This window comes from Coregonus lavaretus, assembly GCF_964263955.1.
Source record: "Coregonus lavaretus genome assembly, chromosome: 15".
NCBI classification, from domain to species: domain Eukaryota; kingdom Metazoa; phylum Chordata; class Actinopteri; order Salmoniformes; family Salmonidae; genus Coregonus; species Coregonus lavaretus.
Window position 1 is genome coordinate 30692990 of NC_140002.1, and position 18512 is coordinate 30711501.

Sequence of the window (18512 nt, forward strand, 5' to 3'; positions counted from 1 at the left end):
GGATGAGCTCTTAATGACGTGTTGTTGTGCTGTTTGTATTGTAAATTGTGTAATGGTGTAGGGCGTTCACTCACTACTGTACAATGTAGAGAAAAACGTAGCAATTCAAGAGGGTGCTACAAAATTCATGTCAAAATGTAGTTTTCTTTACCCTATGTCACTATAAATTACATAGAATGAACCATTAGATTGTTCTCTACAATATTATAACCTTTATATACTTGTACTTGACAGTGTTGATGAAATAAGAATGTTAATTTGCTGTGACCGTTGCTAGTTTAGACTGCGACGCTCTTGGTTATATCTCTTCCATATTTGGCGTTGTGAGGTGGTACCATTTGGAGGTGTTTCCGCTGGTTGGATCAATCAAAATCAACTTGATAACTTCGTCATTTTCACCTCCAGATCCTTGGCTTTCAATGCCTATAATGGCAATCAATCTACGTTGAGAGGGGGCGTTTCTATGGAGATTTAAAGGGAAAGACTCAGAAATACACAATGAAAACAGGAACGCGGAGTGTGGATATTGAAATTCAATCTCTTTGCTTTGTAAATAAATATATATTTAGTCCCTATTTAGTTTTGTAGTCAGCAGATTTCATTTAGAAAAAGCCCATGTTTTCACTCACTAACCTGCAGACACTAGTTAGCTTGTCAGTTGACATTCGAAGTTAGCGCCGTTCTGCCGCGGAGAAGCGCCACAGACTTCTATTGAGCAGTGACCACTTTTTTATCATACCTGTGATGACATTCCATTCACTCTAAACATGCTAAATTCTCAGAGTAAATCGTCTGTAACGTTTGAACCATATATGGTAAATACATGGGGTTTGGACTATTGTTTTTCTGACGGAATTCTCTATTGAATGGACATATTTGTATAAACCTTGAATGAATGAATCCTTTCATGGGTGAACACCCTAAATGTTGTATTGATCACTACTGCTTTCTTGGCCAGGTCGCCCTTGCAAAAAAATACCCTGTGACTCAATGGGTTTCTTCCCGGTTAAATAAAGGTTAAAAAAAGGTATGAAAAGAGAGAGAGACGCACCACTGTCTGATGATTGACCTGGATGACTTCATCGCCTGCATGAATTTTCTTACAGCGGTCAGCCAGAGACTGATGGAGAGGAAGAGACACATAACACAGCTATAAAAACACTGATGGGCCTGATGCTGTTCACTGTCATTAAGGAGATTCACTGTGACACAGCCTTGAGTGACACTTCTCCCTCTCTATCATAGGAGAGTGATCTACGTGCCAAAGTCCTTCATAGCTCTGACTGAGCATGTTAAAGATCAATACTCACTCCCTCTGTAGTTCCAGTGATGACATGCAAGCCATCATATGTCGATTTGATATACATGCCCTATAGAGAGACAGAGAGAGGTAGCTTAGAGCCATAGCCTGAGAATAGTTTGCACATCCATATACAGTACATTACAACAACAAACACATAAATGCATACAGTACAAAGTGACATAAAACACATCCATATTGTACATATTCAATCGGACACTGTCACTCGTAGAGAGGCAAACAGACAAACATACTTAAATGTTCAAGCCTTCCCTCAGAGGGGCTGTAAGTGCATAACAAATGGACACACAGAAACGCATGCGTGTGCACACACACACACACACATTCAGTGCATCTCAGAGTGAGAAGAGAGTAAGAGGTTTATTTTTGTCCCACTCTGCCCACTCCTCTGTTCAGGTTCTATTGACCGTTCTGTATGTGAAAAGCTCTGTTGCCCTCTGTGTGCTCTGTGACCCTCTGTGTGCTCTGTGCATTTGTGTATGTGTGGGGGTGGAAGTTTACAGCCCCAAGTAGGACAGTCATATCTAAGTGCAAGTTAGAGCAAACATGCAGGTTTTAGATAACGGCTTATGTCCACATACTGTACAGGAGAAAGCTACTAAGTAAACACATAGTAGTTACTTTCTGAAATCTATCACCCAGAAGAGTGATCTATTACCCAGAAGGAGTGCATGTTTTGTTGTTGTTGTTGTTGTGTTAGAGAGAGAAAGAGCGAAGGTAAGTAAAAGGCACAAGACCTTCTAGTCTGTACATCTGAGTATCTGGGGAGTCTTACCAGTCCCTCAGTGGACTTGATATTGGCCAGCTGAACCACCTCCAAATGGGCTGACTGGGACACCATCGGGTCAGAGGACAGAGAGATGATGTGATCACACACTCCAGATAGAGTCTTGCACTGTAGAAGGGAAGGATGGAGAGTAGGGAGAGAGCGAAAACAGTGATTTTAGGGATGAGTCGCCAGACTGAGTTATGGGGACTCTAATTCTGTTTGGATGCATTGAAGGGAATGGAAATAAGTGGGCCCACTCACCACATGCAGAATCTTATTTTCTGTCTCATACACAGAACAGTCCTGCCAAACAGAGGGAGATGGAGAGGCAGAGGTTACCACAGGACAATGTGTCAGAGAAGTGATCATTATTCCAGTTATAACAAGGTGGCTATATGTAAAGAACAGAGAGGTTCAGCACTGATGCCCCCCCTCCCACACAGACACACACACAAACACACACAAACAGTCCGCCATGCGTCACTCTGCCTTGTCGGGGGCATGCGTCCCTCTCTCCGCTCCTTCTCTCTCTCTACAGACGATATCTCCTTGCCATCAGATAGACTCTACAGACAGCCACACACGGATGAAACCTCTGCTGCGCTACCTGCTGCTCTTTTGGAACACCTCTGCAGCCTTGGACCAGGCCCTCTCGTATGTGCCTGGCTGTCTGAACACGCAATCGTGGCGGTAGAGCCTGTCCCCGTGCCAATCCCTCCAGGACCAGGGCTGAACTAACCCTCCCTCCCTGCAGCCCTCCCCCTACAGTACGTTGTCCTGCTCTAGTGAAGACGGATGCCTCTACACAGTCACAGCCTTCCCCTATTTATATCTATTGGAACAGTTCAGTTCTGCTCCCGCAGTAGGAATTAGAGCAACACAGAGAAACACATCCACATCCTCCCAGCGTGCACACATACTGTATGGTAGGCAGGCAGGCTGTCATGCTCTTTACAAAGGGAAAGGCTACATTTGAGTAGCCTGAGGCTGTCTTTGCTCAGTGAGCATGATGACACATACAGTTATTTCCAATACCAGAGCAGAGAACACAGGTCCTGTGTAAACTAACTAAATTTAAAAAGGCCTTTGAGACATTTTCGTTAATAATCCAGTTTTGGGAAAAACAAACAGTGGTTAACGCTAGCTAGTGGTACAGCTGTATATGTGACTGTGTTTGATGGCTTGCTTACCTGCTGTACAATCGTGGTGAGCTCTAGACACAACTGAATCACATTGTTTCTTGTAATGGAGTAGTCTGCCACTGCTGCGAACGGAGACCTGAAAAAGAAGTAGCACCTGGAATTAACCATTAGATCATTCTTCATTCTAATCCCTTTGACTGGACAATACATGTGGGTGAGTATGATGTTTGTATCTGGTGTCATATTATATACAGTGGGGGAAAAAAGTATTTAGTCAGCCACCAATTGTGCAAGTTCTCCCACTTAAAAAGATGAGAGAGGCCTGTAATTTTCATCATAGGTACACGTCAACTATGACAGACAAAATGAGATTGAAATGAAAAAAAATCCAGAAAATCACATTGTAGGATTTTTTATGAATTTATTTGCAAATTATGGTGGAAAATAAGTATTTGGTCAATAACAAAAGTTTCTCAATACTTTGTTATATACCCTTTGTTGGCAATGACACAGGTCAAACGTTTTCTGTAAGTCTTCACAAGGTTTTCACACACTGTTGCTGGTATTTTGGCCCATTCCTCCATGCAGATCTCCTCTAGAGCAGTGATGTTTTGGGGCTGTCGCTGGGCAACACAGACTTTCAACTCCCTCCAAAGATTTTCTATGGGGTTGAGATCTGGAGACTGGCTAGGCCACTCCAGGACCTTGAAATGCTTCTTATGAAGCCACTCCTTCGTTGCCCGGGCGGTGTGTTTGGGATCATTGTCATGCTGAAAGACCCAGCCACGTTTCATCTTCAATGCCCTTGCTGATGGAAGGAGGTTTTCACTCAAAATCTCACGATACATGGCCCCATTCATTCTTTCCTTTACACGGATCAGTCGTCCTGGTCCCTTTGCAGAAAAACAGCCCCAAAGCATGATGTTTCCACCCCCATGCTTCACAGTAGGTATGGTGTTCTTTGGATGCAACTCAGCATTCTTTGTCCTCCAAACACGACGAGTTGAGTTTTTACCAAAAAGTTATATTTAGGTTTAATCTGACCATATGACATTCTCCCAATCCTCTTCTGGATCATCCAAATGCACTCTAGCAAACTTCAGACGGGCCTGGACATGTACTGGCTTAAGCAGGGGGACACGTCTGGCACTGCAGGATTTGAGTCCCTGGCGGCGTAGTGTGTTACTGATGGTAGGCTTTGTTACTTTGGTCCCAGCTCTCTGCAGGTCATTCACTAGGTCCCCCCGTGTGGTTCTGGGATTTTTGCTCACCGTTCTTGTGATCATTTTGACCCCACGGGGTGAGATCTTGCGTGGAGCCCCAGATCGAGGGAGATTATCAGTGGTCTTGTATGTCTTCCATTTCCTAATAATTGCTCCCACAGTTGATTTCTTCAAACCAAGCTGCTTACCTGTTGCAGATTCAGTCTTCCCAGCCTGGTGCAGGTCTACAATTTTGTTTCTGGTGTCCTTTGACAGCTCTTTGGTCTTGGCCATAGTGGAGTTTGGAGTGTGACTGTTTGAGGCTGTGGACAGGTATATTTTATACTGATAACAAGTTCAAACAGGTGCCATTAATACAGGTAACGAGTGGAGGACAGAGGAGCCTCTTAAAGAAGAAGTTACAGGTGACCAAATACTTATTTTCCACCATAATTTGCAAATAAATTCATTAAAAATCCTACAATGTGATTTTCTGGATTTTTTTCTTCTCAATTTGTCTGTCATAGTTGACGTGTACCTATGATGAAAATTACAGGCCTCTCTCATCTTTTTAAGTGGGAGAACTTGCACAATTGGTGGCTGACTAAATACTTTTTTTCCCCACTGTATGACAATGACAGTTATCTATGAAGCTGGTATTGTTCAGTTCTTAAATTAGAGTGCAAGTCTAGGGAATCAAACTAATAATTCAGCCTTTATTCAGGTTTGTTTACTGCATATGGTACTCTTAATACATCCACCCACACGCCGGTCCACACACACACACAAACACGAACACACACACACAGACACACAGACACACACTGTCTGGCAGCAACTCACAGAGGACCTGAGGAGGATTAACAGCAGCTCTTAACAGTGCTCTCATGGCCAACCTCTCAAAAACAACCCTTACATAAAGGCTTTACTCATCATTTGTTTGTCAGCTGATTGCTCATGGAGATTATGTAAGGACATCAACTTTTGAGTGGTCGAAAACAGACCCTGTCTGTCTGCTACCCAGTGAACCATCTCTGACCCTTGACCTCTGAATTAATTATGGGTAAATGTTTATATGACACCCTATAGGCCTGGACAAAAGTAGTGCATTACATTGGGAACTGTGTGATTGAAAAACAACCTATGAGAGTAGTCTGTGTATGATAGTGTGTCTCTGAGTATGTACAGTGTGTACAGATGCGGTCAAATATATTATTGCACTTTACGGTGAAGTGCAATGGAGCAGAATGTTCTGTTTTCTCTTTTCAAAACTGGTTGAATGGCTATTTTACTCTGTAGGCACCTGAAACTTACCACAGGTGAGATAAATTACACAGTAAAGAGAATCACTTGCCTCCAACCACATTCATTAGAATAATTTACTTGTTTTACTTTGAAGTGAAAAGTTCTGTATGTGATTACGTGTGTGTGTGTATGTGTACTGTAGCTCTTTGCAAATCTCACCTATCCAGCCAGGCCAGCAGGCTCTTGGCTGCAGCGATGAGGTCCACCACAGAGGTGAGGAAGTCATTGGGCAGCTTGTGGGTGGCGCGGCCATCATAGTGAACACTGCGACGCCTCCCTGTGATGAAGTTCTGCAGGTTCTTTGCTGAGGCATTCAGCTTGTGGGATAGAGTCTTCAGATTCTCTGTCTCCAGACCGTAGTTCTGAGAGAGAGAGAGAGAGAGAGAGAGAGAGAGAGAGAGAGAGAGAGAGAGAGAGAGAGAGAGAGAGAGAGAGAGAGAGAGAGAGAGAGAGAGAGAGAGAGAGAGAGAGAGAGGATTTGGTTTGGTTTTGGTCGACTCTTGTTGTCATTATAATTTATTACCGGAATGTTATTGCTGTTGTACAGTATTTGTGATTTTGGATGATTTCTGTTGTTTTATGTTTCTACAGAACCCTCCTGAAGAGGAGATGATGCGTCTCAAGGGGTTTTAACCTGTCGATATCAATTCAAAACAAAATACAGAAACTTCAGAGCCAATATTATACACAATCACAGGACTATAGTGTGTGAAGATCAAAGTGCACACTAACCAGTAAGTCACATCCTGTACATGTGAAGGCAACTAAAGGAGAAAATTCAAGGTTACTAACTTTCCCAAAAGCTGTAAATATACTGTAAGATAATGTAGTTTAGATAATCAAGTCAACAGTAATAATAAAAACGCTCCCTATACTCCCTTTCACGTAAACACTCTTCACCCTCGTTCAAAGGAAGGGAATGTGGCATGAACACACAATTCACTGTAACATGTTTCTTTCCATACAGGCAGAGAAAGTACAGGGATTAAAAGTGTGGTAAATAGAAAGCCAGTCATACTAACGGGCTCACAGGGAGTCCAGCCCGCCTGCTTATGCCTGTCTCACTGTGTGACAAACGTGAGGATCGAACAGAACCAGTGACCCATCAGACCCGCCCCCCACTCCACCTCCAGCTGTCACCTCGCATGTGTGGGGAAACCAGAACACTCATTACCCGCTACCCACAATTCCCCACTGCACGTGGGGGCCTGTGGACGTCTGTCATGAGAGGGTTTCTTGGAGGGGGGCTTTCCGATGAGTAATCGTATTTAATACAGCAGTGCCTGACTGACTGACTTAACCAAATCCCAGTTACATAAGGGGCTTTGGGAGTGAAGGCGAGCTTACCCGTACAGCTAGGGAGGATGAGTGGGCTTCAGATAACATTTGTGACCTCTGTCTGCTGACTCTCTATCCCCTCCTCTCTCTCTCTCTCCCCTCCTCTCTCTCTCTCTCCCTCCTCTCTCTATCTATTCTCTCCTCTCTCTCTCTCTCTCTCTCTCTCCCCTCCTCTCTATCTATTCCCTCCTCTCTCTCTCTCTCTCCCCTCCTCTCTCTATCTATTCCCTCCTCTCTCTCTCTCTCTCTATCTATCTCTCTCCCCTCCTCTCTCTCTCCCCTCCTCTCTCTCGCTATCCCCTCATCTCTCTCTCTCTATCCCCTCCTCTCTCTCTCCCCTCCTCTCTCTCTATCACCTCCTCTCTCTATTCCCTCCTCTCGCTCTCTATCCCCTCCTCTCTATATCTATTCCCTCCTCTCTCTCTCTCTATCACTTCCTCTTTCTCTTTATCCCCTCCTCTCTCTCTCTCTCTCTCTCTCTCTCTCTCTCTCTCTCTCTCTCTCTCTCTCTCTCTCTCTCTCTCTCTCTCTCTCTCTCTCTCTCTCTCTCTCTCTCTATCCCTTCCTCTTTCTCTTTATCCCCTCCTCTCTCTCTCTCTCTCTCTCTCTCTCTCTCTCTATCAAATAAACAGTTTTATTTGTCACATGCTTCGTAAACAACAGGTGTAGACTTGCAGAGAAATAATAAAAAATAGAAAAAGTATAACACAAGGAATAAATACACAATGAGTAACGATAACTTGGCTATATACACAGGGTACCAGTACCGAGTCGATGTGCAGGGGTAGGAGGTTATTGAGGTAGATACAGTTGAAGTCGGAAGTTTACATACACCTTAGCCAAATACATTTAAACTCAGTTTTTCACAATTCCTGACATTTAATCCTAGTAATAATTCCCTGTCTTAGGTCAGTTAGGATCACCACTTCATTTTAAGAATGTGAAATGTCAGAATCATAGTAGAGAATTATTTCTTTCAGCTTGTATTTCTTTCATCACATTCCCAGTGGGTCAGAAGTCTACATACACTCAATTAGTATTTGGTAGCATTGCCTTTAAACGGTTTATCTTGGGTCAAATGTTTCGGGTAGCCGTCCACAAGCTTCCCACAATAAGTTGGGTGAATTTTGGCCCATTCCTCCTGACAGAGCTGGTGAAAGTAAGTTTTGTAGGTCTCTTTGCTCGCACACGCTTTTTCAGTTCTGCCCACAAATTTTCTATAGGATTGAGGTCAGGGCTTTGTGATGGCCACTCCAATACCTTGACTTTGTTGTCCTTAAGCCATTTTGCCACCACTTTGGAAGTATGCTTGGGGTCATTGTCCATTTGGAAGACCAATTTGCGACCAAGCTTTAACTTCCTGACTGATGTCTTGAGATGTTTGCTCAATGTATCCACATAATTTTCCTTCCTCATGATGCCATCTATTTTGTGAAGTGCACCAGTCGCTCATGCAGCAAAGCACCCCCACAGCATGATGCTGCCACCACCGTGCTTCACGGTTGGGATGGTGTTCTTCGGCTTGCAAGCTACCCCCTTTTTCCTCCAAAAAGTACGATCTTTGTCCCCATGTGCAATTGCAAACCGTAGTCTCGCTTTTTTATGGCGGTTTTGGAGCAGTGGCTTCTTCCTTGCTGAGCGTCCTTTCATGTTATGTCGATATAGGACTCGTTTTACTGTGGATATAGATACTTTTGTACCTGTTTCCTCCAGCATCTTCACAAGGTCCTTTGCTGTTGTTCTGGGATTGATTTGCACCTTTCGCACTAAAGTACGTTCATCTCCATGGTACCATGGTGTTTATACTTGCATAATATTGTTTGTATAGATGAACGTGATACCTTCAGGCATTTGGAAATTGCTCCCAAGGATGAACCAGACTTGTGGAGGTCTACAAATTTTTTTCTGAGGTCTTAGCTGATTTCTTTTGATTTTCCCATGATGTCAAGCAAAGAGGCACTGAGTTTGAAGGTAGGCCTTGAAATACATCCACAGGTACACCTCCAATTGACTGAAATTATGTAAATTAGCCTATCAGAAGCTTCTAAAGCCATGATATCATTTTCTGGAATTTTCCAAGCTGTTTAATGGCACAGTCAACTTAGTGTATGTAAACTTCTGTCCCACTGGAATTGTGATACAGTGAAATAATCTGTCTGTAAACAATTGTTGGAAATATTACTTGTGTCATGCACAAAGTAGATGTCCTAACCGACTTGCCAAAGCTATAGTTTGTTAACAGGAAATTTGTGGAGTGGTTGAAAAATGAGTTTTAATGACTCCAACCTAAGTGTATGTAAACTTCCAACTTCAACTGTAGGTAGAGATAAAGTGGCTAAGCAACAATATATACACTGAGTATCCCAAACATTAGGAACACCTTCCTAATATTGAATTAAACCCCTCTCTTTTGCCCTCAGAAAAGCCTCAATTTGTCGGGGCATGGACTCTACAAGGTGTCGAAAGTGTTCCACAGGGATGCTGGCCCATGTTGACTCCAATGCTTCCCACAGATGTGTCCAGTTGGCTGGATGTCCTTTGGGTGGTGGACCATTCTTGATACACACAGGAAATTGTTGAGTGTGAAAAACCCAGCAGCGTTGCAATTCTTGACACAAACCGGTTCGCCTGGCACCTATTACCATACCCCGTTCAAAGGCACTTAAATGTTTTGTCTTGCCCATTCTCCCTCTGAATGGCACACATACACAATCCATGTCTCTAGGCTTAAAAATCCTTCTTTAACCTGTCTCCTCCCCTTCATCTACACTGATTGAAGTGTATTTAACAAGTGACATCAGTATGGGATCATAGCTTTCACCTGGATTCACCTGGTCAGTCTATGTCATGGAAAGAGCAGTCTATGTCATGTTCTTAAAGTTTTGTACACTCAGTGTATAATAAACAGTAGCAGCAGCGTATGTGATGAGTCAGAAGAGTTTGTGCAAAAAGGGTCAATGCAGATAGCCTGGGTAACTATTTGTTAACTATTTAACTAACTATTTAGCAGTCTTATGGCTTGGGGGTAGAAGCTGTTCAGGGTCCTGTTGGTTCCAGACTTGGTGCATCGGTACCGCTTGCCATGCGGTAGCAGAGAGAACAGTCTATGAGACAGCCTACAGGGAGGTCAGACACCTGGCAGTGTGGTGCCAGGACAACAACCTCTCCCTCAATGTCAGCAAGAAAAAGGAGCTGATAGTGGACTACAGGAAACGGAGGGCCGAACATGCCCCCATCCACATTGACGGGGCTGTAGTGGAGCAGGTCGGGAGCTTCAAGTTCCTCAGTGTCCACATCACTAAGGAACTATCATTGTCCACATTTACCAACACAGTCGTGAAGAGGGCATGACAATGCCTCTTCCCCTCAGGAGGCTGAAAAGATTCAGCATGGGCCCTCAGATCCTCAAAAACGTATACAGCTGCACCATTGAGAGCATCTTGACTGGCTGCATCACCGCTTGGTATGGCAACTGCTTGGCATCCGACCGCAAGGCGCTACAGAGGGTAGTGCGTACGGCTCAGTACATCACTAGGGCCGAGCTCCCTGTCATCCAGGACCTCTGTACCAGGCGGTGTCAGAGGAAGGCCCTAAAAATTGTCAAAGACTTCAGCCACCCAAGTCATAGACTGTTCTCTCTGCTACCGCTCAGCAAGCGGTACCAATGCACCAAGTCTGGAACCAACTTGACCCTGAACAGCTTCTACCCCCAAGCCATTAGACTGCTAAACAGTGAGTTAAATAGTTATCCCACCTCACTCGTTTCCCTTTATTCCCATCAATCTCACCCACTCAATCTCTACTCGCATCCTCTCTCTTCTCTCTCATCCTCCATCTCCCCCTCTTTCTCTCCATCTATTATTTTCTGTTGGTCATCGTTCTTTATCATCCATGTGTCACACCCACCCAGACCACCCTAGAAACTGGTGTGATTGTGTTGTGTGTGTGTGGGGTGGTGTGATTGTGTCTGTACAGTATGTGTGGGGTGGCAGAGAGAATGGGAAATTAGTCCAGGGGATTATCAGAGATGATTAATGTTTCTTTTCAGTGAGTGACTATCCCTCCAGCACACAGATGGAACAAGGGAAATTAACTGACAAACAGGGCAATTACCTGATCTATCACAACACTGACAGCCTAAAACAGATGTTGGCCAACCGTGAGTATGTCATCAACTAATTATCAATAATCATAAAGAAAATGCAACCTAAAGGGAATATAGAATGATAGAATGTCCTAAAATGGACACAGACGTCAGACAAACAAAACATACAAGATAGAACAAGAGTCTGAAATGCTGTCAGTGCAGAAATGCTTTAACATATCCCAGCACTTCACTCCTAAACTGTAAAGACTCTTACAGTTAAGCACTACCCCCGCCAGCTGCCTGTCTGACCTCTAAAAAGGGGTCTTCACTATGGCCAAAAAAGAAGGGGTTTGTTTCCCGGACACAGATTAAGCCTAGACCTAGACTATTTGAGTTAGTCTCTGGATGGTTCTCTGACTTCCTGACTTGATTCACACTCTTTGGTGGGTTCATCGATCCTCAATGATTCTCAACTCCTAATCTTGAGCAAATTACACTCATTAGAGCCAATTACACTCACTGGAGTATTTTTTTATTTTTTACGTTTTCAGTCATTTAGCAGACGCTCTTATCCAGAGCGACTTACAGTTAGTGAGTGCATACATTTTCATACTGTATCTGTATCTGACATAGACTTTGAAAAAGCACCTGCGAATAGGCTACCAGTGTGGCAAGTGCCACTGGTTGGTGGTAAGCTTTCTTGACTTGGTAATTCATTTTTGCAAAAACATGGCTAACCTTTGTTTAACCAGTTAAACAGCTGTTCTTTTAGTGCAAATGTGTTTGGAGTTAACTTTCTTGCTAATAGGCAGTTAAGAGTTTACACTTCATCCTCCAATTATTTACATTTACATTTTAGTCATTTAGCAGACGCTCTTATCCAGAGCGACTTACAGGAGCAATTAGGGTTAAGTGCCTTGCTTAAGGGCACATTGACAGATTTTTCACCTAGTCGGCTCGGGGATTAGAACCAGCGACCTTTCGGTTACTGGCACAACGCTCTTACCCACTAAGCTACCTGCCGCAAATTATAATGTGGGGAGGTCAAAATAGTGAAAAACGATCTACCATATCTATTCATTTAAAAATATATGTTGATTATTTCGCCTTGCCACTTTCATTCACCTGATGATAAGACAAGACGTGAAAGAAAAGGTTTGGTAACATATGATGGGGTCCCTGGGTTGCCGGTTTGCCTGGGAGGGGGTCCCTGGGCAAGAAAAGATTGAAGACCCCTGCTCTAGAGGGGAATGAAATGGCTGAGTGAAAGGGATGGAGGACTCACCAGGGCACAGAGTAGGTCCACAGCCTCCAGGATGAGCTCCTGGTGTCCGATGCGGGACACTCCCAGGTCCTCCAGCTCCTGGTGGGTGATACGAAGCAGCTGGTCTCCCCCCACCTTCTCCCTCTCAAACGTCTTAATGTACTGCAGCAGACAGTCATCCAGCCCTGGAGGGAGTGGAGGAGATGACGCGGTGAAAACTCTCATTACAAAGGGATATATTCAGGTAAACAGATTTGTATTGGCTTACTCCTCTCTGCTGCTGTCTGCTACTACTTTATACACATGTATTGATTTATGTTTCATTGAGAAATAGCATATACAGCATATTATTTTGAGAGACAACATAATTTCATTTAAGTAACAATAATCTTTGTATCAACTCCATCCATCCAGATTATTACGAAGGCCGATGCAGGCAGTGTGTTTCAGATGTAAGCTCCAACAACCTCAGTCCCTCACAGGCATCAGTATAAATATTGTGTGTGAAGATGTTATGTTATCTAGGCAGGGCTGTGTGAAGAAACTCCCTCTTATCAGTTCAGCTCTGCTGTCCTGAGGGATCTACAGTGACTCTATCACTCCATCTTGTCTCTCTCCCCCCCCCACCCCTCTCTACCCCCCCCCCCCCCCCCCCTCTCTCTATCTCTGACTGTGTGTGTGTGTTAGCATGTGTGTGTCTGTGTGTGAGTATGAGTGTGTTTGTGTCTGCGTCACTCATTTCTGGGCTTTGAAACTGCAGCCTGTGAGTGTGTGCCAGTGCTTGGTTTAATGAAAATGGACAAACAGAGATCTCAGAGATGAACACATGTGGCACAGAGCTGAACATAGTGCCATTCTGGGCACCGCTGAACAGACATAAACACACAGCCTCACCAAGCTTTAATCACCCACGTCATGCAGACCTCCACACATGTCCAACAAATTACAGTGGTACGTACAACCTACAAACAACCAACATATGCATAACCCCTACGCATACCATTCCTCCTATTATTAACAGAACCCACACACAGAACTACACAAAAAGTATCATATCTTTATAAAGACCATGACACATTCAAACACTCTCACATTTACTGCACACTTACAGCCCACTCATAACCAACAGTTGACACAGGTCTTTCATGAGTAAACATTTAGCTCCACACTAAACCCACTTGACACACAGTATCATCCTTCCATCCTTCCCTCCCTCCCTGGTGGAGGAACAGAGGAGCTGTTCAAACTGATCCTCCTATCCCACTGGCATACAAACACAGAGATAGCACCATCTCTGTCATTATCTCTGAAAGCTTTCATTCACAGCTGTACAAACGCCTGTCTAAATGTGGACTAAACACTCACACAGAATCACACAATCTCTCCACCACTGACACACACTGCTGTCTCACACACACACACACACAATACAAACACACACATCATGGATCTCATCTCAAGGACCGTTGTCTCAAATAGGGGCAGACCTACTTGGCAGAGCCTGATGTTGTCACGGAAACGCCCCCCCTACCCCCCCCCCCCCCGCTCTTCATGGATGGTGACATTATCCTCACATTGGCTAAGATACTGATACACATATGAACACACACACATGTAAACACACATATACATCTTGACATACAACACACACTCAGAGAGGGCGGTGGAGAGAAAGCAGAACCAGTCAGGTTGTCTGTGTTTTGGTCCAGAGCACAACAGCTCAATTTTCCTCATCTCTCTCATTCTCAGTGTTTCTCAATCTCTCCCTCATCCACTCTCCCACACTCTTTCTCTCCTTTCTCCTCCCACGGTCAGCCTCCCACAAAGAAGGCTGTGGAGTCCTCATCTCCTCCTTTTGATTCAGTCTCAGTATGTTCTCGGGCCTGGACCTAATGAAGCATTCGGCTCAAGATCAGCTGGCAGAAAAATTATGGAGAAGCAACAAGAGGAGAGTTCTATGGCTTTGCATACAATTTAAGGGCTTAACAAATCAGCCTCTTTACCCAGTTAATCAAGACCCATTTGTCAATGAAGAAATCCCCATGTTGCTATAGAAACCATGCAGTGGGGTTTGGAGTAGAGTGGCTCCTGCAAGACAACAAGACAACAATACTGTAACTAAACATGTAAGTGAAAAGGTAGAGAGAAAGAAAAGACCCCTCTAATGTCTTCCCACCAAAACAAGCAGGGACATTGTCTAAAGTATGAATGCTCTGCCTCTCCAGATAACAGAGCTATCTCCCTACATACATTGGTATTTGTCCTTTAAAACAGCTATATTACACCTCAATTCAGAGATGGGCTTTGTCATTCTAAATTGGCAGAGCAACCCTTCTATAACAAACTAGCCTAGCTTTACCCCACTTTGCATAGAGCCTTCCCCCCACTTTGCAGAGAAATCCCCCCTTAATCAACTGGCCTGGCCTCCCTAAACAAACAGAGCTATTCTTTGTGATGAGACCAATGGATGAGACAGACAGTCACCCTGACTGGGAAGAGCACACAGAGAGACACAGAAAGAGATGAGATGAGAGATCTGATTAAGAGACTATTAATCTGCTAGTAATTGAGGCTGCGGTGAGTAAGTTGTGTTTAGTGCTGTGATACATGATTGTGTTGGCTTTGTAGGGGAGGGTGCACTATGCTAATCTACATCATTTATCATTGTCAAGAGACATGGGCAGGGTGCCAGCCAGTCAGATCAAAACACACGCACACACACAGTTTAAGACGATAAACACACTTTAACCAGAGAATCATGCTGTAAATTTGCACACACATTTACTATAGTCTATACATACACTCACATACCCAACATATGGCACATAATAATATTCAAACATCAAATGCATGCAATGCTATGCAACACAAGTGAGGAAATTGGTCTAATTTTCGACATGATTTTGCTAGGGCAGTGCATTACAGCTTAGCTAGCTTGACAATCATCTCAGTAATTGCCTTTAGCACAAATGTATGGCAGGTGTTTTGTTTGAAATTAACAAATGTAAGATTAAAAATATATATTTTCATAAAACCCTTAGCTTGAACATTAACCAAGTATTTGCAGCTGTTTAAACCAGGGGGGTTGGAACCGGTTCAGGGAACAGAAGCCAAAACTGGAAAATAACAAACATTTTCAAGGAACAGAAACGGAATCTGGAACAAAAGTTATCCATACTGTTCCAGAACAGAACCGTTATTTTAAAAGCATAGGAACCGGTTAATAACATTATTTTACATTCCAGGCATTTTTCAGTCGCATCTTGTGCCATAGGCTACACTTGTCTGTCCATCACGCATGTAAACAACTAGCTTGCCTGTTCTATCCGCACTGGTTGGTGAAGTAATTTAATGAGCTAAATGTAAAATATATATATATTTCACAGGTTAAAAAAGGAACAGAAAATTATGATATAAACTGTCACTTTTTGGGGGGTTAGAACCGGATCAGAACTTTATTTTGCTGTTCGGAACAGTGGAACGAAATAAAAACAATAGTGGTTCTGTTCAGAACGTTCCAACCCCTGGTTTAAACTGCAATATATGTGTAAATAAATTATATTGTCATAATGCACAGTTCACCCTTCATTTAAAAGACCATCTATCGTAAGTGGAGGGGTTTCTCTGTGGAGAGGTCTTTGTCGGCGCTGAGAGAGTAGAGCTTGGACACAGGAAGCGCCAGGAGTATGCAGAGAGTGCCATTATGGGAAGTTCACTGGGTGCTCCTATTTGGCCTCAGGTGACATCACTGAGCCCTATGCTAATGATGGAACCTCTGAATAGTAATGATGAGGTGGAGATGCTGTGGGCACTTGCGACGGGGAGTTTAAGAATGGATCCGAGACAAGATCACACAAACTCCATTTCCTTTCCTTTGTGACTGTGGCATCTTCCTCCATCCCTCACTTTACATCACCATTACTAGGCTCTGGGCCTAGAACTTGTCTCAGCTCCACTCATCCGATGTTTCTTCCAGTCCTTATCTCCTCTCCATCTCTTCCAATATACAATCTCTTTCTCTTCTCTTCATCAGCTCCGAATCTCATCATCATTATCTTCTGCCATTCCCTCTTACTCTTCCATTACATCCCTCTAATCCTACTATTCCACTTGTCTTTCCAAGCAAAAGCACACACACCTATCCACACACACACACACACACACACACTGACGCCTTGACTACTACAGTGCCTTGCAAAGCCAGCTGAGCTGCTGTGTATGTTTGGAGCATGTCTGAATCTTTGAGTTTTGAGTCAGTGGAGGCGTGAATAAGTAAATGAACACATTGGTTGGATCATCACTGTGAGGTTATAATCCTCCACATTTGTACTCTGCTCAGCAGAGACAAACAACACATTACACAGTAATAACGACATATATGAACACAGACGTACACAGGCATGTGATACACACAAAACACATGACAGTAACACACAATTCATGTAAACAATAAACATAGAATGAACAGAAAACATATCCTCTCTCAAATTAATATGCATGCCTCCCCCCACCCCCATGAATATGCATGCCATTTGGCCTACATTATCTAAACAAGTCTGAGAAGTGTATCAACTGTTACCGCTCCACTTCATTCTAAACTGGAGTCAGTAGTTCATACAATTCATAATGGAAGAAGAACAACGTCTATTTGAGGTGGTGTATGTGTGTGTGTCAGGAAGCCTAGTGTGTGTGTTAAAGACAGTCTTATCAACTGCAGTTACAGCAAGCCACAGTGGCTCAACAGCACATAGGGCACTACCACCATCTGGTTAAGCATCTCTCCAAAGTAACATGGGCCTACCGCCAGCCTTGATCCATGGCCTCACACACACTACATCTCTCATATGAATCACCCGAAGTAGCTTATCTTCTTCATCCAAGATATAGCTATTACTGCATTATTACCACCACCTGTGTTGCAGATCTGAAATAGTATTTTTGGATGTAGTTAATAAATAATTGATATATTTAGTATTTGCACTAGATCCACTCCAGAGTGATGATGTAATAGCTATTAGTAATATATTCTCTAGAGTCCATCTTTGACTTTCCCTTAGATGGGTGGGACTCAGAGAATCAACAACTATCTCAGCTCCACATCCATGGAAATTAAATAAGCTATTTTAGATATATTAGTGTCTCTCTTATAGACATTTGAGTTTGTTCCATTAATTATATTCTGCATAATCGGAAACATCAAATGCTTCATTTCAAATAGCTACAGTTTTTACTATAACTACTTTTTTCATTTCAGTGTCATTTATCCCAATGCCTTCATTTCAGTAGATAATTTATCCTATAATGGCAATATTCAGACCGATCTGAAATGCCACTTCAAAGGCAAATACTGCCTCCATACAGAACTCTTTCAAATACCACTAAACCAACTCATCCACCAGTGCTTTGAGATTTTCTCAGGTCCAAGTCTATATCACTGCCAATTCCACAGCCCACATTTCTATTTAAATTTGAATTACATTAGTGGTATTGAGAGCCCACATAGTAAAGAATAGAATAGAATATAAATCTGTTGCCATAATAATTGAATACATTATACTGAGGTCCAGCAGGTGTTTTTGTTTCACCCAATCGCCAGTGATGGCTCTAGTCTCGCACTGTTCATTGATCGGAGTTGGGCGCATTTGGTGCCGTTATACTTGAGTCCAGAGAATATATATTTCCCAGCATTTTGTGTGCAGGTTGATAGGCAACACCTAATGCACATCTTGAAACCGTGGCGTACCTTTCATCCAGTCCACCACTTGACTCGAACTCCACTTGCTCACAGGCTCCATGACCAGAGCCATTGTAGAAGTTTTTCAGGTCTCGCCTGACAAAAGAAACGCTCCAACAAGCCCAAAATTCACAAATGTTTGGTTCTGTAATCCGTTTTCCTGTTTTATAACAACGACGAGGGAGGTCCAACGGATCCGAGACTACGTTATTTTCTGAGTGGCTTGATTCGAGTCCGATAGATTTCTACACATTCCTCTGCGGTTGGTGCTTGTTCTATTGTGCGTTCGAATATCTCCCTTGTTTGTCATTAATGCCAGGCTGCTGCACGATTCTGGTCGCACCGTCCGC

General features: G+C 43.4%; 1 protein-coding gene across 1 annotated transcript in view; it reads right to left on the reverse strand.

The window, feature by feature from the left end:
• Nucleotides 1–18235, reverse strand: part of LOC311142426 (connector enhancer of kinase suppressor of ras 2-like) — a gene marked incomplete at both ends in the record, with an annotated part of 42120 nt that extends 23885 nt beyond the window's left edge. Inside the window, 8 exons of the mRNA XM_084178071.1 lie at nucleotides 1052–1120; nucleotides 1311–1370; nucleotides 2097–2216; nucleotides 2352–2393; nucleotides 3281–3386; nucleotides 5899–6101; nucleotides 12450–12613; nucleotides 18172–18235. Of these exons, the coding sequence (XP_084034197.1) occupies nucleotides 1052–1120; nucleotides 1311–1370; nucleotides 2097–2216; nucleotides 2352–2393; nucleotides 3281–3386; nucleotides 5899–6101; nucleotides 12450–12613; nucleotides 18172–18235 (828 nt within the window). The remainder of the gene's footprint in view (nucleotides 1–1051; nucleotides 1121–1310; nucleotides 1371–2096; nucleotides 2217–2351; nucleotides 2394–3280; nucleotides 3387–5898; nucleotides 6102–12449; nucleotides 12614–18171) is intronic.
• Nucleotides 18236–18512: the final 277 nt, after the last annotated feature.